General features: G+C 38.0%; 1 protein-coding gene across 5 annotated transcripts in view; it reads right to left on the bottom strand.

Moving 5' to 3' along the window:
- Window positions 1–9,798: 9,798 nt before the first annotated feature.
- Window positions 9,799–27,388, bottom strand: part of dock10 (dedicator of cytokinesis 10) — a 299,700-nt gene continuing 282,110 nt past the window's right edge. For all 5 annotated transcript variants that reach the window (XM_063045871.1, XM_063045867.1, XM_063045869.1 and 2 more), the window contains 6 exons: window positions 20,703–20,849; window positions 20,256–20,466; window positions 18,551–18,741; window positions 15,574–15,674; window positions 13,812–13,950; window positions 9,799–10,556 (listed from right to left, as the gene is read on the bottom strand). In XM_063045871.1, coding sequence (XP_062901941.1) covers window positions 10,431–10,556; window positions 13,812–13,950; window positions 15,574–15,674; window positions 18,551–18,741; window positions 20,256–20,466; window positions 20,703–20,849 — 915 coding nt within the window. In that variant the 3' untranslated portion in view covers window positions 9,799–10,430. The remainder of the gene's footprint in view (window positions 10,557–13,811; window positions 13,951–15,573; window positions 15,675–18,550; window positions 18,742–20,255; window positions 20,467–20,702; window positions 20,850–27,388) is intronic.

The raw sequence follows: 27,388 nt of genomic DNA, 5'->3' as shown, positions 1-27,388 counted from the left end.
ATGACTGGCTGCTTTTCGATATGCCAAGGATGTGGCCTCGGAGACTAGCGTGCCTTCAGGCTGCTGGATTTATGTGGCTCCGGAGGTGGGCAGCTTCAAGGCCGGTGCCGCCGCCTGATGTGTCGTGGGAGTATACAGAGTACACAGATGCTTGAGTGCTTGGTGGAGGGCACTGATGCTTTTTTGCTGGTTGGGAGGTCGTTGCTTTGCTGCTTATGCATGGGAGGGAGGGGGAGCTGGGGGGGGGGCTTTGGGGTTCTAATATTTAACTGTCATTCATTCTTTAGGGCACTCCTCTGATTTCGTGGATGTTTGCAAAGAAAATGAATTTCAGGATGTATATTGTATGCATTTCTCTGACATTAAATGTACCTGTTGAACAGCATGAATGGCTGTGATGCTTCACTCCAAGATGAGCTCAATGCCTTTTATGCATGCTTTGATATGGAGAATAAAACAACATCTTCTGTGAATCCTACAGTATCTAATGACCTTGTGATCTCTGTCTCAGAGGCCAATGCCAGAACATTTTTCAAGCGGGTGAACCCCTGCATGGCATCAGGACCTAGTCATACACCTGGTGGGCTCTGAAAACCTGTGCCAACCAACTGGCAGGAGTGTGCAAGGACATCTTCACTCTCTCACTGCTGCAGTCGGAGGTTCCCACCTGCTTCAAAAGAGCAACAAGAAGCGCAGGGTAAGCCACCTCAAGAACCATTGTCTGGTGACACTCAATGTTTTGAGAAGTTGCTAGAATCAATTCCTGCCTAAGCAAGGACCTGGACCCACTACAGTTTGCCTATCACTACAATAGGACAACAGCGGATGCAATCTCACTGGCTCTGCACTCGGCCTTGGGTCACCTGGGCAATAGTAATAACGATATCAAACTGTTGTTTATTGACTACAGTTCAGCATTCAACAAAATCATACCCTCAGTTCTAATCAACAAGCTAAAAAACCTAAACCTCTATATCTCCTTCTACAACTGGATCCTTGACTTCCTCACCAGGAGACCACGGTCTCCACAGATCAGAAATAACATCTCCTTCGCGCTGACAGTCATTACCGATGCACCTCAAGGCTGCGTGTTTAGCCCACAGCTCTGCTTTCTCTGCATCCATGACTGTGTGACTCGGCACAGCTCAAATGCCATCAGTAAGTTTGTTGGTGATGCAACTATCATTGCCAACATTTCAGATGGTGATGAGGAGGCGTACGGGAGTGAGATAGATCAGCTGGTTGAGTGGTGTCTCAGCAATAACCGTGCACTCAACATCAGTAAGACCAAGTAGTTGATTGTGGAATTCAGGAAGGGGGATCAGCACTGGAAAGGGGGAGCAGTTTCCAGTTGCTGGGTGTCAACATCTCTGAGGATCTATCCTAGGCCCAACATAATGATGCAATTACAAAGAAGGCATGACAGCAGCTACATTTTAATAGGAGTTTGAGGAGAATTGATATGTTGCCAAAGACAGTCATAACTATCTACAGATCTTCTGACGAGAGCATTCTGACTGGCTGCATCACCTTCTGGTATAGAGGCATCACTGCACAGGATTAGAAAAAGTTGCAGAAATTTGTAAACTCAGCCAGCTCTATCTTGGGCGCTAGCAAAGGTTATGCCTCCAAAATGTGGCATCCATCATTAAGAGCTGCCAAAACACAGGATATGCCCTCTTGTCATTGCTACTATCAAGGAGAAGGTACAGGAGCTTGAAGACGCTCACTCAACAATTCAGGAACAGTTTCTTCCCATAGAAAACCTCAGAGATAGTGGGAATGTATAATTATAGAGGTCAATGCAAGAAATCAAGCCCCAGAGATCAGATATAGTGTCCCAAAAAAACAATGAATTCATGTTGTCAGCACTGAGCAATGCAACTTAAATTTGATGGGCTACCATTGTCCAAATAACCACATCAATAGCTCAATCATTCCCCCCAGCTGTTTACCAACAATCATGTATATGACAAACAATGTTTGTCATATACATTAATGATCTGGATGATGGGGTGGTAAATTGGATTAGTAAGTATGCAGATGATACTAAGATAGGTGGAGTTGTGGATAATGAAGTAGGTTTTCAAAGCTTGCAGAGAGATTTAGCCAGTTAGAAGAGTGGGCTGAAAGATGGCAGATGGAGTTTAATGCTGATAAATGTGAGGTGCTACATTTTGGTAGGACTAATCAAAATAGGACATACATGGTAAATGGTAGGGCATTGAAGAATGCAGTAGAACAGAGGGATCTAGGAATAATGGTGCATAGTTCCCTGAAGGTGGAATCTCATGTGGATATGGTGGTGAAGAAAGCTTTTGGTATGCTGGCTTTTATAAATCAGAGCATTGAGTATAGGAGTTGGGATGTAATGTCGAAATTGTACAAGGCATTGGTAAGGCCAAATTTGGAGTATTGTGTACAGTTCTGGCCACCGAATTATAGGAAAGATGTCAACAAATGGAGAGAGTACAGAGAAGATTTACTAGAATGTTACCTGGGTTTCATCACCTAAGTTACAGAAAAAGGTTGAACAAATTGAGTCTTTATTCTTTGGAGCGTAGAAGGTTGAGGGGAGACTTGATAGAGGTATTTAAAATTATGAGGGAGATAGATAGAGTTGATGTGGATAGGGTTTTTCCATTGAGCATAGGGGAGATTCGAACAAGAGGACATGAGTTGTGAGTTAAAGGGCAAAATTTTAGGGGTAACATGAGGGAGAACTTCTTTACTCAGAGAGTGGTAGCTGTGTGGAACGAGCTTCCAGCCGAAGTGGTTGAGGCAGGTACGATGTTGTCACTTAAAGTAAAATTGGATAGCTATATGGACAGGAAAGGAATGAAGGGTTATGGGCTGAGTGCAGGTCGGTGGGACTAGGTGAGAGCCTGTTTTCATGCTGTAATTGTTATATGGTTATATGATTAACAATCTCAATCGAGCAGTATTCACACCTAGCGTTCACATGCTTTATATGCCTGCAGAGCTTGCACTTGGCTAGTAGTCAATACAAGCCAGTATATTCAACCTTGACAAGCATATTGCCTGAACACATATGACATTACCACTTTCAACAGGACTTCACAGAACCAGATAAACAGTTGGTAGATGGGCACACATGCCTCCTTTTATTACCAGAGGCAAGATGATGCTCCCTATTGGAAAGGATGGGAATAGATCCACTCTTACATTTATTTCTCTTTCTGAAATCATACCTCCCCCTCATCTCTTGATCTCACCTGATTTAAAAGCTGCAACTTATGAGAGATGTCACCTTTAATATTCCCTTGCCATCACTATTCTCCTATACCTTTAACCATGGGTTTTATTCTTTTCAGGTACCTAAGAACTACAGGCTGTCTGAAGAATGATGGAAGGAAAGTGAGAAGTTGGTGGTAATGAAGAGCAATCATTATTCAATTTTGCGCCAAAATTGAATATTATTAATTGGATAGTATCAGTAACTAAGAGGATAGTTTGGATGTTGGTCTTGATGAGACATAGTATGGTAACCACAGTTGTACAAATGACATTTCTTGGGATGGCAAGATTGCATAGCAAGGATGAATCTGACCACACTCTCCAGAGTGCTACAGGTCTCTTCCAGCATGAGCTGTAACATACTGCATTTGTTCAGCATTTTAATTCTGTACTTCATGTGCTGAAAATAACTAATGGATCACTCCTTTTCATTTGTCATGGTGATTCAAATAGATACAATCTGTACAATTAGATTTGCTTCTAGTTTGGAAATGAGAAACATAGAAACATAGAAAATAGGTGCAAGCATTTAAAGGTTGCATGGATGAACTACAACAATTGTTCATCCCAGTTTGGCAAAAGAATAAATCAAGGAAGGTAGTGCACCCGTGGCTGACAAGAGAAATTAGGGATAGTATCAATTCCAAAGAAGTAGCATACAAATTAGCCAGAGAAAGTGGCTCACCTGAGGACTGGGAGAAATTCAGAGTTCAGCAGAGGAGGACAAAGGGCTTAATTAGGAAGGGGAAAAAAATTATGAGAGAAAACTGGCAGAGAACATAAAAACGGACTGTAAAAGCTTTTATAGATATGTAAAAAGGAAAAGACTGATAAAGACAAATGTAGGTCCCCTGCAGACAGAAACAGGTGAATTGATTATGGGGAGCAAGGACATGGCAGACCAATTGAATAATTACTTTGGTTCTGTCTTCACTAAGGAGGACATAAATAATCTTCCAGAAATAGTAAGGGACAGAGGGTCCAGTGAGATGGAGGAACTGAGTGAAATACATGTTAGTAGGGAAGTGGTGTTAGGTAAATTGAAGGAATTGAAGGCAGATAAATCCCCAGGGCCAGATGGTCTGCATCCCAGAGTGGTTAAGGAAGTAGCCCAAGAAATAGTGGATGCATTAGTGATAATTTTTCAAAACTCGTTAGATTCTGGACTAGTTCCTGAGGATTGGAGGGTGGCTAATGTAACCCCACTTTTTAAAAAAGGAGGGAGAGAGAAACCGGGGAATTATAGGCCGGTTAGCCTAACGTCGGTGGTGGGGAAACTGCTGGAGTCAGTTATCAAGGATGTGATAACAGCACATTTGGAAAGCGGTGAAATGATCGGACAAAGTCAGCATGGATTTGTGAAAGGAAAATCATGTCTGACGAATCTCATAGAATTTTTTGAGGATGTAACTAGTAGAGTGGATATGGGAGAACCAGTGGATGTGGTATATTTGGATTTTCAAAAGGCTTTTGACAAGGTCCCACACAGGAGATTAGTGTGCAAACTTAAAGCACATGGTATTGGGGGTAAGGTATTGGTGTGGATGGAGAATTGGTTAGCAGACAGGAAGCAAAGAGTGGGAATAAACGGGACCTTTTCAGAATGGCAGGCGGTGATTAGTGGGGTACCACAAGGCTCAGTGCTGGGACCCCAGTTGTTTACAATATATATTAATGACTTGGATGAGGGAATTAAATGCAGCATCTCCAAGTTTGCGGATGACACGAAGCTGGGTGGCAGTGTTAGCAGTGAGGAGGATGCTAAGAGGATGCAGGGTGACTTGGATAGGTTGGGTGAGTGGGCAAACTCATGGCAGATGCAATTTAATGTGGATAAATGTGAAGTTATCCACTTTGGTGGCAAAAATAGGAAAACAGATTATTATCTGAATGGTGGCCGATTAGGAAAAGGGGAGGTGCAACGAGACTTGGGTGTCATTATACACCAGTCATTGAAAGTGGGCATGCAGGTACAGCAGGCGGTGAAAAAGGCGAATGGTATGCTGGCATTTATAGCGAGAGGATTCGAGTACAGGAGCAGGGAGGTACTACTGCAGTTGTACAAGGCCTTGGTGAGACCACACCTGGAGTATTGTGTGCAGTTTTGGTCCCCTAATCTGAGGAAAGACATCTTTGCCATAGAGGGAGTACAAAGAAGGTTCACCAGATTGATTCCTGGGATGGCAGGTCTTTCATATGAAGAAAGACTGGATGAACTGGGCTTGTACTCGTTGGAATTTAGAAGATTGAGGGGGGATCTGATTGAAATGTATAAGATCCTAAAGGGATTGGACAGGCTAGATGCGGGAAGATTGTTCCCGATGTTGGGGAGGTCCAGAACGAGGGGTCACAGTTTGAGGATAGAGGGGAAGCCTTTTAGGACCGAGGTTAGGAAAAACTTCTTCACACAGAGAGTGGTGAATCTGTGGAATTCTCTGCCACAGCAAACTGTTGAGGCCAGTTCATTGGCTATGTTTAAGAGGGAGTTAGATATGGCCCTTGTGGCTACAGGGGTCAGGGGGTATGGAGGGAAGGCTGGGTTCTGAGTTGGATGATCAGCCATGATCATAATAAATGGCGGTGCAGGCTCGAAGAACAATAAAAGAGGATATATTAGGACCCTTCTAGGATTATTAATTTCACCGATGGATATGAATTAATTTTTGAATTTTGAGTTAGGAATTAATTTAAGAATGGCTGATATTTATTATCCCTTGGAGAAGCTAGTGCTCTCAGCTATGAAAGCCACAGGACGGTTTGCATTGACAAGTACAGATAATGTACACATGGTATTAGGATGGTGCACTGGGATGTGAACACTTGATTAATTGTGAGGCAGGCAAGTAGTTCTGGAAATGCATGGCGAACTTGTACTGAGGATTACAGTTACTGAACAGCACACTGTGAACTGGTTACATGACAGAGTGAGAGAGCAATAGACACAGAGAAATAGTATATACATGTAAGCGAGAGCTGCTAAAAGTTAAGTAAGTGGCAATGTCTTTTTAAAAAGCTGTGTAAATACAGGAACTGTGTGAGACCCTGTCTACTCTCTCTCTTTCATACTTTCTTTGGCAAGCATGTTAAAGTTTTATTTCACTGTGAAAATAGACCTTACTTTAAGGTTACGATTACTTGAAGTTTCTTATAAAGAGAAAATACAAGTCTGGATGTGCTTGTCTCCTTGCTTTAAGTTCAATTTCTTTTAAAATCTCCTTTCTGTTCCCTTTCGTCTCTTTTACAAATGTTGATTTGAACAAATATTGGATGGACTCAGACTGGAATTCAACAATAGTCATCTGTAATTACAGCCAGCTTTGGGGATTATGCAGGAACTTGAGTTTGTGATATGATATTCATATTCACATATTTTAATAGAAATTGTGAAGATTAAATTGATAGGAAGTAGTTTGAGCTTACTGGGATAGAATCTCAATGTTTATTGCCTCAATCATTTTTAGGGTGCTAGCCCTGATGATGACTCTTCTCCCTTGAATATAGCTGAGAAGATAGATAAACTTAAAGAAAGGTCACATGGTTGCCATGTTGGATGAGATGTCACGATAAGCAATATCTCCCTTGACTGGTATTGGTGAGATTTAGGTAGAAATGTTGTGTGACTTTACCAACAGTATAATTTGTACACCCGAGATGACCCCAGGAAGGGTTTAACAGTATGTACAGTATGTCTCCCAAGCACAGCACAGGGTGCCTGATCAGTAGTTACAGATCAATTTCACTGGACCATTGCCAAAGTCAACAGAGAAATGATATTGTGCAGCAATTATTGATCCGTTCACTACCACGTACATACACTGAAGTAACGAACCAAGAGGGTTGGAGTGGTTATAATATGGTCAGGAATCCAGACTCTGACCAAGGTGTGAATTTCACAGGCCAGCATGTTCAGGTAGTTAAGGTGGGCATTAGACAATGTTCCACATCCTGTATCGTCTGGAGATGTGGTATGAGAAAAAGAATGAACAGGAGATTAAAGATCTCATGGGCTAAGGCCGTCCAGGAGACTGAGCAAGTTGGTCCCGGTAGTTGTGATGAAACTCAGGAAACTGAGCAAGTAAAGAGAATGAAGCAAGCAGCACACCAGAGGCGTGGGTTACTTCAAAAAAATGAGATAAAGTCTCAACTTGGATTCGGCGTCACAGTCGGTTTGGAGAGAGTGGGCTGACGGGTTTGCTTCATGCTGTATGATTCTATGATCTGACTGCGTGACTTTACACACACACAGCTCTCTGTGATAATTGATGCAGAACTAAATTGATACAGATATTTCATTGAGAATCTCATGAATTACCTGGCAGACTCACACGAATAACAGATTATATCTGTAAGCTCAAAGAACAAAAACTTGAACACCTGACATAAGGAATCATTCTGGATTATTTTGTCATTGTTATTACTGGTGAGAAGATAAGATTAACCAGTAGCATTAGAAACATAGCACTTGTTTAAATAAATTTAAATGCTGCCAAGTACAAGGATTAAACAACACCTTATCATGCTCTGTTTCCAGATAGGTCTCTAGGTCAGAATGGTTTTAAAATATATGCAGTAAAGTATAACTAAGTTAGACCTGTTAGATAATCTGGGATATGTTTTTAAAAAAATTAAGAAGTTTAAGTACATGAGACTGAAAATCATCTTACATCCTCCAATGGTATTAAAACATCCTTCCGGATTACCGACAAAAGCTGCATAAATATCAGGATGCCTAATCGCGAGGTGTGCAGAACAGTGTTGGAGGATTCTTACACTGGAAATGACAGTGTAGGCATCGGTGTGGTATTTCATTTCTAGGTTCAAGGCTGGCCTTTATTCTTGCTGGCATGGTCTCCGCAGCCAGCTTCTATGGAGATATTCAGCCAGCTACAGGGTGGTGCTGCTGCTAATTAAATTGATGTTGCAATTGAGGAAGCTGGTTGTGGAGTTGCCCCAGGGATTAAAGGGAACTGCACATGCAAGTGAAGAACGATACCCCAAGGAAGCGTATTCGTTTTGCAACATGCAAGTACCCTTGACAAGAGTTTGCCTGGGAGGTCTCTGAAAGGACATGAGTCAGGTCTCATTAATTCCAGCAATTTCAGGAGGTTTAAAATGCAGGAGAATGTCCTTCAGCTCTGACTGTTCTTGTGGCTTGGGAAAAAAAAGCAGAAGTCTTCGCTCTTAGATAAAGTAGTTTGGGTGTGGTAATGAGCAGTAATCTGAGAGCAGCATCAGTTTGAAATGATTCTGAGGGTAGAGAAATGACCTGGATAATCATCTTGACTTGCACAGTCAAAGCATTTCATATCTGTGCACAAAGCAAAGTTCAGCACCACCAGTTACCAGCTGCAGAGAAGATGAATCATTTACAGGCAAGCAAAGCAAAGTTGTCTATGAGTCCAGTAAGAACTTCTCTTTTCAATTCTGGTGAGCTTGAAATATCAGATAGGCAGATTTTTCACAATGCTCTTCTATTCACATCCTTCAGAGTTAGCTTTTTTTTGTTGAATAAAATTGGTAGATCAGATGGAAACCCCACAAAAATGGCAGGCACAAAGAAACTCAGAAATATATATAAATTTGTGTTCTCTTTTTGACAGCATGCAGCATTTTATTAGGAGCAGTGTGACTGAATTTCAGATCCAAGCTGTGTAAACACTTGAAGTATTTAGTACCTCAGTACCTCCAGTTGAACTCTGTCTTTTTTTTTGTGTTTCCCCCTAGCTGTCAGTCTGTGGTTTTGTACTGCCATGTGCTCCTGGCCCCATTCCTGCTCTACTCCGGCCCCTGTGTTACTGAGTACTCCGTCTCTCTTTTTCCCATTATTACCTGTATTGCTCCACCTGTGTCTCACTGTGCTCCACATATCACCTGCCTTTGTTTATTTCTCAGTGTATTTCAGTCCTGTGTTTTCACCTGTTTGTTGTCAGATTGTGCCAGTGAGTTTTCCTGAGCCCTTCCAGCATTCATATCTGTACTCTGTCTGTCTGAATATCAGCTCTGCTTGTTTCCTGATTCTGGTTTTTGGATTTCTCTGGATGATTTTACCCCTGCCTGAACTTTGATGCCAACTTTGTTTGCACCTTGGGATTGTCTCTGTCCGTCTGAGTATTGACTTTGCCTGTTTCCCGATTCTGGTTTTTGAATTTCTCCGGATGTTTTGATCTCTGCTTGAACTTTGACGCCGACTTTGTTTGCACCTCGGGATTTGTTACTCAATTAATATCACTGTGTGCACGGTATTGGGTCTGCGATTGGATACCTGCTCCAGTGTCCTGACAGTTTTACCGTATCTGTGACCTAGGTTCAATTCCCGCTGCTGCCTGTTAGGAGTTTATACGTTCACCCTATGATGACATGGGTTTCTTCCCACAGTCCAAAGACATACTAATTGGTGGTTAATTGGTCATTGTAAATTTCCTTTGGTGAGGCTAGGATTAAATCGGGGGCAGCTCAAAGGGCCAGAAGGACCTATTCCCTGATGTATGTTAATACATAATTTTCAGCTCGTAAATCCATGCTCATTATTTATTACTCCTTTATATATTCACTTGGGAGCCTGGTGATTGTAGTGCCTCATCACTATCAAGACTAATGATATATGGTTCTGCTATTTTTTTGACAGCATCCCTATTGTTTCCAACAATAAGAATTTATAAAACATGTTTCTAAAAATTTCCAATATATTTACTCAAAATTTTACATATTTTATTAAAAACATTGTTACTTTACTGTTAAATTCATTTCACCAGTATGTTCATTTAATTTCGCTGCAAAAGATCTATCTTACACATGAATGTCAATATTTACAATTAAAATAGCCAATAAAGGTTATAAAATACCAATATTTCCATTTAAAACAGTACTAACAAACAAAATGTTAGATATGAAATAGTTTACTGAAAGCACTGTACATTTATACTGTATCTATTATACATATCCAATGGTGTAATAAAAGTACAGAACAATAAAAAATACGTAAATAGTGCATATATTGCAGGAAAGATGCAAAGACAAATTAAAAGTTGAATTTGTAACACTAGTTTGCAATCGCAACTTCAGGAAAATAAAACAATCTTTGTACATTATACATTTAATTTGATACTTCTAACTTTTCCCATACTGTAAACCTGACATCAATTTCATAAGAGTTTACTAAAGAGAAAATGGTGTTACTCTGAATTTGTTGTCACTGTTACTCCTTGTAAATGGTTGGAGGTGGTAGTTCTACTGATTGCTCTGAGCATGTGCTGTCGTTCCATTCCTTGTTGTTTTGTCGTATCCTCCCCGTATACAACCTGTTTAACAAATAAGAATGAAAGCAACTTTTTACCTCAAGTGATAATACCATATATTTGTAGAAATTTGGAGACAAGAAATGGCACATTGCTTTTCATGGAACTCAAATCATAATATGTATAAACTTCCTAGAACCAACATCTTAGTTGTAAAATTGATACTTCTATTTCAAGCTTGACATTTTGTGTCAAGCTATCCATACCACATGATGTTATGGTTGAACATATAACTAGATATCCATACAGATATAATTGTATACTTATCAAGGCAAAAGCTGCTTCATACCCCTGGCTATGCAAATATCAACTCATAATTGACTGAACATACACTTGTTCAGTGGCAAGTAACTTCATTAAAGTTATGCATTTGATGATAACACTGATGAATCTTTACTCTCAAACCCCCTCAAGCTGCTTTGTTGACAGCTGAACTTTTAAATGTGAACAGCACACTAGCTAAAAACTTAACTCAAGGAAACATTACTTTCAATACTGTACCTTGAGCTGTTGTTTGAAAGTGAACAATGTCAAAAGATCCATTCAATTCTGCCATGTGATTTTTGTTTTTGAGTCATCATTAAATAAAGAACTGAAAAGAGAATTTCAAGTACAAATCCAGAAATCACAGACAGTAAGAAATGACCCAGAAAGAGGAAAGAGACATACCAGTATTGGGAGCAGTAGTGAAGGAGATAATAGACTGAGAAGAGTAGAAGCTTGAGAAAGTGAAATCAGAATTCAGCTGCCAGAGAGAAATAAACATACATTGAGTAAGTATGTTCTATTGTTGTTCAAATATCATATTACAAATAGGTTGATGTTTAAATTATTTTTAAAAATGCAGACTTGCTCCTTGCAAAGTACTACCAGTTATCCCATAAAAGTAAGAATCGCAAGTACTCAACTAAATATCTCTGCCTCCTTTTAAAACATTTATTTATGCCTGCAATTTTTGATTTCACTAACAAAACCACATTCCCCCTATCATTTTCTGAGGCACAATTCCTGCAAGTAATGAACAGCCATTTCAGTTCTTGGGGTCAGACTGCAAACTGAAGTAATTATTGCCTTTCCTAGAATTCAGATCTGCCAGTCACAAAGAAATAAAATACATTGTGCCTAGTATAGTCAGCAATTTTTCTTCTTCCTATCCCTTGCCTTGACAAGTGCAAGAGTACAGTAAGAACTTCTACAGATGAAGTAAATGGTCTGCACATAATTGCCATTTTTTTACACTTTTCTAAAATGTATTACTTTAACTTTGCAAAAGAGAAGGTAAGCAATGCTTGCTCATTTAATAAAGAATTTCTCTTTTAATTTTAAAGTTAGAAATATTCTTACATTTATCATCAGTGCAGAGTGTTATGTTTTGTACTCCAGAGATTAATCAATAGAAAAACACAGGAGCTTGGGAAAATATGTCTCGTCATTGTTACGTTAGTGAAGTGTATAAATATGATGTGGTGGTGTAGTGACATTTGCTATTCACGTACTTTTACATAGAATCCATAATGAATTATGTAAATAAAGAACACTTAAACAATATATTTACAATATTACTGAAATATTAAATACACAACTTTCCTCCCTGCTTAGCTATAAACTCCAACTCAATATAGAATGCATCTTAACTATATACACAGTATACTATAAAATATAACTACTACATAGACATCAATAACATAGTAAATTTTAAATTGTCCCATTCAGGGCTAAAGATTTAATCACTGTTGAGGATTTCTCCCTTTTGTGGGCTAATGTCTTTCATGAGTGGGTGGTCACTCCACTTGGCAGGTGAGACTTGAGACTGTGAAACAACCTGGTTGTGGGAGTTGACTCTGGGACTGCAGGAAGTGGTCCTGACAGCTCTGGATGCCTTTTTTTCTGGACGTGGAGCTGGAGTTTCTGCTGCATGTTCCAGCCAATTTGGGCTGCCATGGAGACCTGAGAGAGAATGGGGTCTTTTCTGGGTTTCCCTTGTATCATCTATGCTATAATATGGAGATTTTTGATTTGCATTATGGAGAATTTGTCAAAAGGAGTGTTCTTTGTAAACGTTTCCAAGTATTTCCTTTTCAGAGTTATGACTAAATAGCTTGACTCTCTTCATTATACTTTAGTAGTTTTCATCTGACTTTGAATAAATACTACAGCTAAATTAACCAAAGCATTAAATAAAGAAGCAGATTGCAAGATTTAAATAACAGTTTGAACAGAAGAGTAGATGCATAGTATTTAGATACGTAAACACTAGGAATTCTGCAGATGCTGGAAATTCAAGCAACACACAAAGTTGCTGGTGAACGCAGCAGGCTAGGCAGCATCTCTAGGAAGAGGTACAGTTGACGTTTCGGGCCGAGACCCTCTGACGAAGGGTCTCGGCCCGAAACGTCGACTGTACCTCTTCCTAGAGATGCTGCCTGCCCTCCTGCGTTCACCAGCAACTTTAATGTGTGTTGCTAGTATTTAGAGCCATGGATATACATAGCTATTTAAAGAAGTGAAGTTGAAATTGATGGAAGAGATTGATGACTGCAGAACATAATATTTGTCTCCTTGGTAAAATTGTCATTAGTTGAATAAATAATTAGAAATGTGATAGTTGAAAACAGAAATGCTTGAATTAATAGACCTTTGTATATTTTATGCTGCATTCTGATTATTCACTTAAGGTTGATGGGCGTAAAATCTAAAGGAGCTGGTGGTATTTTTTGCGTCCATTCAGTTTGCTAGACATGCCAAATAGTAAAATATAAAAGAAATGATCGCATACTATGGATTTCTATCCTACTGTGGATAATTATTTAGAAAGACATTGCTCTACTCTAGACCAAGAGTTGTCACGAAAGAAAGTTGGGACAGAATTCTACTTTCAGGTCAAAATATGCAGTAATGATTTTAAACACACTACCTGATGAAAGTCAGTTTCCTTTCCTTTGCCGATGAACCATGGAATTTAAGCTTCCAACTTTGCCTTTGGTGTTTGAAGGTTCTGTAGAAAACTATCTGCTACTTTTATGTCTGTTTTCTGATTCTTACCATCAACCTGCTGCAAGCTTCACTTTATTTATACTTCCCAATTTCCCACCTCCAGAACTAGCTGCTTATAATAACAAAATATTAATTTTAAGCAATATTTTCAAAATCCCAAACTTCCTTCTGTAGGTACCATCCTGGTATGAAGTTCATGCTTATATGGAACAGGATAAACAGAGCAGCTTACAAGATGGCATGAGTTACAGCAGTAATACTAACCTGCTCATTCATGACTGTAGACAACTCACTGAGCAGATCTCTATAGTGAGATTTCATCTCTTCCTGGTACTCTAATTGGTCTTCTTTAATTAGCCGTTCATTAACCTCTAGAGCATGTCCACATGCAGCTGCAAATTGTCTGTGTGGACAAGATCAAAAGCAAAATTACTGAGCTAATTACTAATATTCTTCTCAATTTTCAGTGATCTAATTACATTGCAAACAAATAACCAATTGTTGCGAGGAACTGGGATTATAGCTCCATCAGCAAGTTAATGAGATCTTATAAAATTTTATGAACAAAAAATATTTAATAACTTCATAGAGAAAAAGAAATTGGTTGCTTATCAAAGATGTTGTTATATTAATGTCGATTATACAATATGAAAAATAAAAGAAGTTTGATCAGAGGCTGATCTAAGAGATGCAACAAACATTGTTCATTGTAGGTGTCATTTCCGTTGCTGACAACCATATTGTTGCAGGTGCAATGCTGTGAACATTGTATAACAGTTTTGTGTGTAAACTTGACATGAAGGATATAAATCTAGCATCGTGCTTGTCAACATGAGTCCACTATAGCCATTGGCTCTTCAGTACACTACACCCAATTTTTAAGTTTTCAGGATAGATGGCTAAAACATGAAATAATCTCTTTGAATCAGAAGAGTTGAGTTATAACAAATGCTGAAGGCTCTCCTTCTGCGGCAGACACAAAGAATAGGATTTTGCGCGGCCAAGAGAAAACAAAGTACTCCAAATTCTTTTAAGAATTTTTATTGATTCACTTTTCAGCCCTGCTCTCTGGAGCTTCACACGAGACACACTGGTATGATGACTCGTACCCCAGAACTGACTTGTTTCTCTAAAATCTTAGTTCATTTTTGATATAACATCAAATCTGCATATTCTCTATTGCTTCATAGTTGCTAAAGTAATCAAGTCTTATGCTAATTTTGGGATGTGATACAAAATCTGATATAAAAATAGATTACTGGAAATACTTAGCAGTTTAGATAGTATCAGTGGAGCAATGTTGGTGATCCAAAAGATTAATTTGTTTTCTCTATCTATAGATGCTGCCTGATCTGCTGAGTATTTCCCAACACTTCTGGTCTTTATCTTCCAGATTTCCATCACCTGCAGTTTTTGTCTGGTTATCAATATGTTGCCGAGTCATCTTGGTTGTTTTCCTTCCTCTTCCAGACTAATTATTCCTACTTTCTGATAATGTTAAAATATTTAGTTAGTTACTGCTGAGACAAAAATGGAATTTCCCAGGCAGGCTTACATCCTTATACTACAAACATATATCAAGACATCTTTCTTTTCAAGTCAACAGAACCAGAGGAAAAAATAATATATATGTATAAACAATAGATCCTGCAAATCATAAATAAAAGAACAGGAAAGAACTAGAATCACACGACTAGTAAGGCAGCATCTGTGCAAAGAAAAACAGTTAATATTTCAGTTTGGGGACTTTCATCAAAACTAGGATAAAAGAAAAACATGCTTGCTTTTGGTAGTAAAGGTGGTGGGGGAGATATGAATAGAGTAAAGGAAATATCTCTGATTGGGTGAGTCCAATGAAATAATGGGTGTTTTCCTTTCCTCAGGTGCTGCCTACTTACTGTGAGATTCTGGAATGTTCTGTTCATGGGGGAATCTGTTTGCTTCATTTCTAATCAGGAGAATGTGTGAGAATAATCAAGAAAATTAATCTTCAGTAGTCCAATATTAAACTTGCCAAAATGCTTACCTGAAAATTTCTTTCAGGAGCTTTACTTGGTTGTCAGGATATTTTTTTGCATTTGTTTCCTCAAGAAAAGCCCAAGCATAAGCCATAGGTCCTGCATTTACCTGAACAAGCAAGGATATGACTTGATAAGAACTACAGCAAATTAGTAAAATACGCAGAAAGTCAAAATAAATTGGTGCGGTGCTGTAAGCACGTTATAAATTTAGAATCGTTGTATAGAGAGATTAACACAAACAAAAAGACTGCATAAAACTTCAAGCTCAGCCCTTCCTGAAATAACTCACTGTTTTCATGAAATCCCATTTATTTGACTAACCAAGGGTAAGCAATAAAAATCTTATCTTTAAGGTAAAGAAATTCTATTATGTGTCTGTACCATGTTGTCCTTTAATCTATTTGAACTAGTTTCTGTCTACAAGTCTTGTTCACATTATCCAAACAACTGAAGGACATTGTAAATACAATGAGTATTTGATCACCCATTTCTGCATTTAAGTCATACTGTAAATATTTAACACCCAATGTTTTATGCAATAATTATAAATTTTTTTTATGCTCCATAGAGCCAGTGGTTTTTTTGAGTTTTAACCTGACAGCTCCACTTGAAGTTGAGGACTATGATTCTTGTCCTCTTAAACTTTGCACTCATGTTCAAAGAAAGTAACTTGAAGATAAAAATGCTTTCTTTTTCCTAAGTTACAATGTAATGACATGGTTATATATGTCTCTTGCCACGTCTCACAACATTCTGGTCCAAACTAGCCTAGTTCTTGATTTGGAACACTTAAAAAATGAATTTGGAACAGAAATAAATAATCTCAGCTTATTTTCATTATCCAGTCTATGAAAAGCTGTTGTTGAAATGGGAGTTGGTGTATCATCACAAAGTATAAAAAAACTGATTGAGGAAACTAAGTACAGTGGTATCATTATCATAGGTACCTGAAATGGAATATCAAATGGTATCTAATAGTATGTTAGAAGCCAAATTCTATTTACTTGGATTATATTCATTGTGGCTATTGCACTTACTTAATGTAAAAAGTTAATCTATAATGCCCCCTCTTAAATAATTTGTGGAGAAGATCATTTCCCTATAGTATATTTGGATTTACTTAGGGTTTATTTTGTTGACCAATCTCTACCTGGCATTCTGCCATAGAAGTACGGCACCATGTATTGTATGTAATGAAACTCAGTGTAATCATTTTATGCCCAATTTTGCCTGAGGAGGTATTTATTTATGTCTTACAGTGGCAAGAATGTACATCCACAGCCAGGTGATGGAAGGATTGAATGGAATGTAAAATAATATCAGGGGATAGTTTATTAATAAATAAATTATTACTGATCGATGGTACTCACTTGCACCTACTTGAAAAGCCAGGAGTTTTAGATCTGCTCTAGAGGCATGCACAGATAATCTACACAGCTACTTTAATATTATACTGAGAGACTGCTGTATGTTGTTGGTAATTATCTTCATAAATTTAGCATGAATCTGTCTGCAAGGCTAAAACTAATCAAAGCTCACAGCAGTGTGGTCAAGAACACTTGTAAATTTTATTAAAACTGAGCAGGCCACACAAATAAACAATAAGCACTGCAACTTTAATGTAACAGAAGATGTTACAGAAAACTATGTGGTAAAATGTTACATTGTCCTGTGGTTCCTCAAAGCATATTGGGATAGAAATTTTGGTCAATTCTTAGACCAGTTCTTGAAGGTTGGCTATACTGGACATGATAGCATCTACTTCTAATGCATTGTTTATACACTGAGAAGTGAAAAAGAGGCAATGTCTTCAGAGGATCAGCAATTAAAGCTCCACTCCAGGACATTCATCATAGCAACTGGATTTTCATTGAGCAGCATTATGGGATTCCTTTTTTAATTTCACGATGGGAAGACCATTGCCATAAGAATTGCTATAGCTTAGTGAGATCTGTCGCTTGATCAGCTATAAATATATATCCTTGCAAGTAAAACCCATAGTTCCCCAAGGACCTGTTGGGCATCATCTATAATCCCAAGTATATTCTCTATTCTGATATGTTATGCGATTCTCTCCTAGTCAAGAGGTTGTAACTACAGATTGGGAAGGTGTTTTTCATCATAAAGTAAAATTATCTACCCAAAATTTAATTGTGTAAAATATGTTTTACACAACTGACTCAAAGTTATCAGAAAATTCTAGACTGAGAGGACACAGTGTACACTTCCATTGGGCCTAAATATGAGAGATTGCTAGCAGGAAACGGATTTTGGCATCCCTGTTTAAACATTAGACTTTGGATATGAGATATGGAAACTGACAGAATCTTATCTAAGAAGGCATGCCAAAGAGGAAGGAAAAGGTCGCTTCAAATGCTCTTTGAAGTGTAGGCCTTACCTCCATCATGCTTTGGGAGACTCTTGCAGAAGACAACAACTGATGTTATGTTCTAAGTATTTTTCCTGGTAAGGCTTTCTTTTTTGTGGTGAGTGTTCTGATGTTTTGACCCTCTTCTTGGGCATTCACTACCTCATCCAATCTTGCAGCAGGGAAGCAGGATGCCCAAGGAGGTTGCATCGGATCATCCCAAGCCACTTAACTAATTTGAACAGCTCTTCCAGATGAAATTTGTTACTTCAAGAGCATCTGTATTTATTCGTACATGTGACTCCCCAAATTATGGCAATTAGTGCTCACAGTTACACAGATGAACCACAAACTGGTCTCCTTGTGTCAATCACTGCTTGCAAACCTCATGCATTTTTTAAAATAATTCCCCAGCTACCTCAGACAAAACTGACACAGGTTCATTCTCAGCTGCATTTTGATGCCTTCTTGGTAATATATAATTTGTAGACCTTTCTCTTGCATTGAAATCAATACAACTTCTCAACCTACATGTTCGGCGAACTCATTGCAGATGTGGTACTCTCACAGCTGAAAAAAAGAAAGCATACTTCCTTTGACTGAGATGACATTACCTTGGCGCTGACACTTCCTTGTAATTTAAGCTGCAGGCGAATCATGTCCACCTCACTCATTGAGCACAAGTGATTGAGTTCTGAAACCTTCCTCGACATTTCATCAATTGCCACCTCAATGGGGTTCAGCTCTGTACTCTGCTGGTTAATAACTTGAATCCTCTTCTTAACGTATGGAAATGTCTGGCTAGCTGCAGCGACAAACCAAAAACACTTCTGAGATGAAGAAGCTGCATTTCCGTTTATTTGCGCAAAATATGAAAAAGAAAAGTCTTATCATTATATGAGCATTACTGTAAGGTAAAAAAGAACTTTTTAGTTTCAATGGAAACCAGAAACCTATTGGTGCTGCCTGACTTCCTGAGAGTCTCCAGCGTTTTCTATTCAATTCCTGACCCATGGAATATAACTGCGACAGCAGTGGGCAATTCAGTTCATTCTAGTGTTTCATGTTAGAAAGAGAAACCGCAATCCCAGCCCCATTTCCATTACGTAGTGACTTTTCCTGGCAGAGAACCTAGTTTAGACATCATACACCCCGATCATGGAAAAGAATAAAAGCAGGTCAAGTACTTTCAGTAAGGCATCAGAGTTACAAATATACATGAAAAATCATTGCTAATTATAACCCAAACACAAGATTTAAGGGGAATCTCAGGGGCAACCTTTCCACACAGAGGGTGGCACATAAATGGAATGAATGGAAGTGGTTGGGGCAGCACATCTAAAAGACATTTGGACTGGTACATGGATTGGAAAGATTTAGACGAAAGGGGGTCAACAACTTAGGCACTTTGGTCGGCCTGGACAAGTAGAGCCAGGGGGCCCATTTCTATGCTGTATTACTTAATGATTCTACTGACAAGTGAAGACAATCATTCATTGAAGTTCCCTGGACAATTTAGAGGTACTCTTCAACATGAGGCTGAGTAAAAGCATGATGCAAAGCTAGTCCACTTAATACAAATATTACCCTTGAAAACTGAATATTTACCCTCGTTTTATAGGTTTTCATTCATTAATGTTAAAATATTGTGTTTAGTCAATACACCAACAATTTCATATGGTATAAAAGATCTGTGCAAACTAAATATATTTCAGTCATTTCAACTAATCAAATATTTTCAACTTAGATCTAATTAATTTCTGTCACTGAAGCAGCTTTCCACTGTCAGAAATTTCTATATATTTGTGTAATTTTCTATTGCGGCTTTGGCAGCATCAGAGATGTCATAAAAGCAGTTGAGCAGGGCCAGAGTTGGAAAATGGGATACATTTGCAGAAATATAACTAGTGAACGGATCAAAACAGATTGAGGTCTACAAACAGATCCTATAATCAATAAATAATTTATTGATTTAATTTGGTCATCAAATTGAAAATTCTACTATTGATTAAAAAAACTAGAAGTTGCTGCAAATTCTCAGCAGACCAGGTGTGGGGAAAGAAGAAGTTATTGTTGTTGGACTTTGTTTTCAAATCAGGGAAAGTTAGATATAAAGTAATTATTAATTTGACATCAGTAGTTCCATATTTTAGAAGCACATGATGCAAATATTTCTATATAGGTGGTTGAGACCAACCAAATGCTAATGATTTTCCAAGCATTTTTATTTTAGATTGTTTGTTTATTTTGAAAATATTTTAATTACCAAATGCAATAAATTTGAGGAGTTTGTTTTACTACTTCGAAACCCATACTCACTTGTTAAGATTGTCCTTCTCTTGCACTGTTCTTCTACTCCCCCATGCTTTTTTCCAGACAGGGTGAAAGGTGTCTCAAATACAAAACGTTTAATGTTGTGATGTTTCTCAAAATCTGTTCTTCTTTCAGCCAGTTCCTTTTCATCAAAATATGGCGTAACAAAGGTAACCTGGATATAGGCAAACTTTGGATCCAAATCTTTGGGATTGACCTGAGTGAAAAGATAAACAATTACTGCTTGCTTTTTCTACTTGTGTAGAAATAGTTTCAGAATTAGTGATATTTTCATCAAAATATTTGCATAAATTTAAACTGAAGGTAGGTAGAATTCGTAAATAACTACATATTTAATATATAACTATAATTTTTAAAATAGTAAACAGATTTTATTTATGTAAAAGATCTAATTTATTAAAAAGTTGGCCAGATTGTGTTTGCCAGCTTTACCTTGTTAGAATCTTGTATCATTTTCACATTCTCTGCACCATATTTATCAGAATATAGCTTCAACAACCTCTGAGAAATTTCTGAAAGTCCTGTCAGCTTGGGCTCTTTATAAATATATTCTTTGCTGTCATCTTCCTCAAAGAATGTCTGACCAATAAAACAAATACAAAAATTAAAACAGTTCTACAATAATTTGGTTAGTGGCAATGCTGCCATAAAAATGCAGCATGTTGGAGGTTTAATCCCTCTTTCCAGTTGGACTGCAATAAAAGTATCTAATATTTCAGCATTCCTGGGTTAGGAAGTTGTAGGAAATTTATCCATGGTTGTTGTTCCTGGCTTCTGTATCTAAATGTTTCCTGTTGAAAATTAATGCATATTTTATTCACCTTTCAAATCAGAATTGGTAACGTATTTGTTTCAATCCCACTCTTCAGAATTGTTAACACAATTGATCTTGGACAGTGAAAGAGGTGATTGCCTGAACACATGTGAGTTAACAATACATCTGATACATCAAATAACCACAACCTTCGAGGAGCTTCCAGCCTTAGAACACTCCTTTGTAGGCAATTGTCCTTTGAAGGACTGAGAATATGAGAAGTATTTCAATGTCCCAAAGGAAGAGCTTTGTTATTCATAAGTCCATCATCTTCCATTACACTTCGTAAGACTCACCTTCCCATCTCTTGTGTTTCAGTGGCCAACTGGCATTCTTGAGGGCACATGACTCGAATAAGACAGTTGTCTTTTCACCCCTTCACGATGATATGTAAGTGAGCATTGCGAGTTAAAATAACCAGGCTCCAAGAAAGGAGCAATCTTCGCTTCACCCAAAACGTACTCCTATAAAAAGCTCCTTGCAGTTCCTGCACTTTCCATATTCTCCCACATTAAAATCAAGGGCACACTGAGCAATGTTCAAAGGCAAAGCAGGAGTAGAACTAATCACATAATGGAGATAATGGTGCTATAAAGTTTATGCAAGGATACAAGTGGTTTAAAATGCCTTCTGACAAATGTTATAAACTGGAAGTTATTTATATAATGTATGTTCAAGCTTTAAATTCAAACTTGATGTTAATTGGGGATACGTGACTGACCCAACACGGCAATTTAGATCTTGTTGAAATATCTCTGTGTCTCTCCATGTAGTAAAAGCTAACATATTCATTATTTTAACAGTATTTTTACTGATTTACTCACACTTTATTTCCCCCCGGATCAATAAAGTATGACTAAATCAGTAAAAATACTGTTAAAATAATGTATATGTTAGCTTTTACTACATGGAGAGACACAGAGATACTTCATCAAGATCCAAATTACCGTGTTGGTTCAGTCACTTATCCTCAAATAACACCAAGTTTCTCCAGTGTGTCTTGAATGAGGCACAACACTCCAAAAGATGGTCAGGGTTAGGAAGAGGGACTTCATAAGACTGAAAGGTGAATTCCACGATAAACTTGTACAGCAGCGAAAGTAGTAATCTGGCAGATGGGATTTAAGGTGTCTGCTGTGAGAATAGAACAAAGGAAAACCTGTCACTGGAGAGTAGTGTGGAAACTAGAATCAGAAAACCCAAGGAGAGGGGCTTTTCAGCACCGGGCTAGAGGAGTAGGCTGAGATAAAGACTAAGGTAAAGAACTTGAGGCATTGAACAAATTGAGGAGATCAGGAGGAGGTAAGCAAGGACATGAGGAATTATGAATAAAAACAAAACACTGAAAAGATGTCATTTAACAGCTGTGGAGAGAGTAACTGAGTGAATAATTTAGATCAATGATCCTTCATCAGTTCAAACAACGGGTCTTTGACTTGTAACATCAGCTCTTTCTTTTTCCACAGATGGTCTGACCTGCTGAGTAGTTCCAACATTTTCTGTTTCTGTTTCAGATTTCCTGCATTTTAGTTCTATTTTCACTAAGTAAAAGATGATAGTGTTGCTGAGAAGAAACTAAGTAATGGTGTCGACTGATAGGATGTGATGTTTTGAACTCTTTGAAGGTCAGATTCACGATTGTTGTAAATCTCTTAATTCACTTCCAGCAGGAAGCCAGTGACTCCATCATAATCCAAACAGGTTACAATTTTTCAACAGGAAACCTAGTAGAATGACTTAAATGTTACTAATGTCCATCTTGACGTAGTTTGACTTAATTGATCAGAATTTTACTTAATTTTACCAGCTACTATTATTATGCATTCGTCGATATAAATTTTATGCTGCTACATTAGATCGAAGGTGAAAGCTCAGAACTGTCACAGAAATGAAGTGTGGATCCAACTCCTTTTCTACAGAAAACTAAAAGTGATCTGAAAACTCTTCAGACTCTGTGGGCATGAGATAAAGGCTAGGAACTAACTTAAAAAAATTATTATCCACCACAAACCTCAGCAGCTCTGTTTGTGACATTAAACTAGGAAGGCCTGAAATGGCAGGAGGACACCACCACAGCTACACCATTATTACCATAGGCACCAGTTCTCTTGAATAAAAGTCATAGAAGCTTTCGGTCAGTTTCTTACACAGGATGACTCCTTGTGATAAAGAGTTTGATGTAATTTTCCCTGACTGCACCAAAATAGAATGATTTAATTTTGATTTCAGCCATTACATATCTTTATGACTTATGAAAATCACCATTATCTAAATAATTTCTCCATAATCAACTCAAGTTCCAATCACCAACAAACCTGCAAATAATTAGGGTGCCCGCACCCACAGCACCCAAGCAATAAACCACAGCATCCCATTTCACACTGGTGCCTGATACTAAGACTAGCCTGAAATCGACAGACATCCCTCCCCACCCATTGCGACTATGACCTTGACCAGCAAAATTCACTCTTTGGATATCCTTCCTTAAATGTCTCCTATATACACTTCTGCTCCAATATCTTCCTTGAAACAGACTTCATTTTGAAGACTTTGGCCACTGCTCATAATCACTTCTTTTATGACTCATTCCCTTCATTACAACTTTGTGAAGCTCTCTTTGACAATCCTCAACATTGAAGGCATTATTCAAATACTGATTGACCTTGTTATTTATTAAATATGAAAGGCATGTCAAGAGTACACTGTATTTTGATTTTTATTTAAAGGACAAAGCCAATAAAATGTCTCGAGTAACTAACCTATATTTTTAATTGTTGATTAAGTTATTTGGTTATTTGTGTATTCATCCTGACATCTCATTAATGACGCACCAGGAAAGTGGCAAATTATAAAATCCATTTATTGCAGAAATCAGCAATCAGTCCATTTCCTATTTATGTAATGGAGGTAACAGTTCTGTTCACACGACACATTTGCTCCAAATTCACTTATTCAGAAATTTTTTTGTTGCAAATCGATTTTCAAAAAGGAGACCCAAGTTTATACTTAACTCACATTAAATTTCTTTTACATCTTATAGGAAAGTTATGATTTGAGTCTCACTTCCAAAGTATACATACTAATTAGAATTAATGGCCTGGGCATCTTTGCATGGTTGTAAACATATGTGATAAAAGTATTCCTTGACGGACCGGTATGAATTTTGGACTAAACCAGAGGAGGGAGGGAGGGAAGCAATTTAATTACATGACGTACAGTGCCTTGAGCAAATATAATGGATTCCATGCCATTTCCATAACTTCATACAAAAAAAATTGAAAAATGCTTGAAAATAAAACTAGTTGCAAGAGAAGTTTAAAATTTAAAATATAATCTCCCAAGGTGTGGATTCTTCAGTTAAAAGTTCAAAAGTGGGAGCCAATTTGGCAGCATTACTTTTGAACAATAGATGGCAGAGGACACCTGGGCTAAAATTAGTGTAATCATTACCCTCTTCTTACAGAAAGGACAAGTGAGAAAATTCAGAGGTTGTTTCACTTGCTTCACTGAAATAATCACAGGACAGTTCATCCCTGGTTAGGCTTTCCCTGACCCTGTTTGCTTCATCATCACGTATCAGTATACAGTGTTTGGGCAACAAAATTAGTAGACATTGCACAGGGGTATCACTGCTGCTGGCATGTAGTCACGGAGAGAAAGAGCAGTTTCCACTGCTAACTTTACTCACCAGCCAGTAACCTGTGACTAACTATAGACATTAGTGACAGAATTTACAAAATGGAGTAGAAGAGACTGCAATTCTTGAGTTATTATTTATGCAAATTATAGATCATCAATATATTTTCCTCAAAAGAAAGTTTGCACAAAATGGTCAGAAATGTCTGGAAGTTAGGTAAGTTAAGAAATTTTATTGCGACTTTAATTTTTCATACATTTTTGTTTTAGAACTGGCACTGTCTTTTATGTTGAGTTTAGGTCAGACATTAGTCACGTAAAACCAGTGAAATACAATTCACTTAAAAAATATGCATATGTCATGGTAATGTTACCTTAGAACAGCATTTCAAATAGAATGTTGTCTTGACACACATTCATGATAAATACTGACACCATGTGGTCTATTCTGGATATTACATGAAAAAGTCTACTGGGGGGAAAAATGAACACAGGAATCCTAAATTCACACAGGGCCTAAGGGCCCTAAATTCACACAGGCCCTAAGGGCCCTAAATTCACACAGGCCCTAAGGGCTCTTTGAAACAGGCCCTTAGGCCCATGTGTCCATTCTGGTCATCAATTACCTGTCAATACTAATCTGTTTCCTAGCACTCAGTCCATGACCTGTATGTGATGGCGTTCAAGTGCTCATCTACTTGCCATTAGCAAAGCTGAAACAAAATGGACCATCTTCGAAGTCCCAGCCACCTTAGAGGTGTTAGCTGGCAATTCAGCAACAACCATGCAACAATGGATGGTGTACACTAGCAATTTCCATTCACTTACAAGAACAGAACATCCTATCAGGGTAAGGCATGTTCATACTGATGCCAAGGTATATCATCTGTTGATGTTAATGATGATTAATGGATAAGGTGAATGAGGTACAGGTTGACCTTCACTAATCCGACTTCCTGTAATCCGGTTTCTTCGATAATCCGGCACTGATTATGCTTAATGTGATCCTTCTGTAATTCGGCATTTTCACTAATCCAGCACTCCTCAGGTCCCAATGGTACCGGATTAGTGAAGGTCGACCTGTATTAGTTTTCATAGATTTTTAAAAATAATTTATTTGAAATGTATGATCTTTGAAATAGTTTGTAGGACTAATATAAAATATTGAAAATTAGGATTATGCATGAAGATAGGTTTTCTAAGTGAAGTAGTATGAGAAATAAATAATATCAGAATATTTCCATTATTCACCAAGATAACAAGAGAACACACAGACATTTTAAAAAAGACTACAGAATAGCTTTATAATTATCATATGGATTGTCTTCCTCAAACTACTGTTGATCATTTAAAGTGAAAATTTACTTAAGCTTAAAAGGTTGAAATGCTATAAATTTGTAGTTTACCTTCTGTGAAATCAACCAATCCACAGTTTGAATGAAGTGGGATTAGAAAAGAGAAATTATTTGGATAAGGATACAGATACATAATCCTTATTATGCAAGGATTAAATGTCATGGATTTGGCCCTCACATTCGTACCATGCTTTGTTATTTGTAATGAAACAGTTAGAAACTTGTGAGACAGGCAATTAATTGGGGATGTAAGGTTACTCATTGAGATAATAAGGCCATACTCAGGTTGGTGGAACAACACCTTATATTCCTTCTGGGTAGCCCCCAACCTGATGGCAAAAACATCAAACTGCTGGTAAAGTCCCCCTCTTCACCATTCCTGATCCCCTTTTCCCTCTCTCACCTTATCTGCTTGCCTGCCCATCACCTCCCTCTGGTGTTCCTCCTCCCATTTCTTTCTTCCATGGCCTTCTGTCCTCTCCTATCAGACTCCCCCTTTTCCAGCCATGTATCATTTTCCCCAATCAACTTCCCAGCTCTTTACTTCATCTCTCCCCCTCCCATTTTACCTATTACTTTGTGTTTCTCACTCCCGTCCCCCATTTTTAAATCTACTCCTCATCTTTTTTTTCCCCCAGTCATGCCAAAGGGTCTTGGCTCAAAACATCGACTGTACTTTTTTCCATAGATGCTGCCTGGCCTGTTGAGTTCCTCCAGCGTTTTGTGTGTGTTGCTTGGATTTCCAGCGTCTGCAGATTTTCTCTTTTTTGTTATTCATTAAGATGCTTGAGCTGTAAATGTAGCTGGTGGAAGCAGCATGTCATGTTCATCATTGCATATAGGAAATACTAATGGGAAATTATGGGCAAAGTGTGATGGCAAAATGCATATATGAAATTTCCTATATGTTGTATGAAATATTTTTGGTGCTTCACTTGGAGAAAAGCTCTGCTAAAACTTTGAAAAGGCACACTGGAAATTTTGATTCTTAAAAGATGACAATTACATGGTTATGTATTTGCCAATCATTTTAAGATTGTTTCCTACTTTACCCAAGTTGCATTGAGAGGAGAGACGTTAAACTGCAAGCTTAACATGGAAAAAGCAAGGTGTACACGCGCAAAATCATAGCTAAAATTATTCAGAAGTAAAAGTTAACGTGGAAAATTCTGCTCTTCAAGCATCATTCAACCCATAATTCTTGCAAGTGAGCAGAATTTGAATATTATTTGATTGTTAATGAATGTAACAAAATATTAGCACTACATTGCTCTTCACTTGTGTGACAGCAAGACACGTCTGGATGAAATGCT

Source organism: Mobula hypostoma, chromosome 4, assembly GCF_963921235.1.
Source record: "Mobula hypostoma chromosome 4, sMobHyp1.1, whole genome shotgun sequence".
NCBI classification, from domain to species: Eukaryota; Metazoa; Chordata; class Chondrichthyes; order Myliobatiformes; family Myliobatidae; genus Mobula; species Mobula hypostoma.
This window is presented reverse-complemented; position numbering and strand designations above follow the sequence as displayed.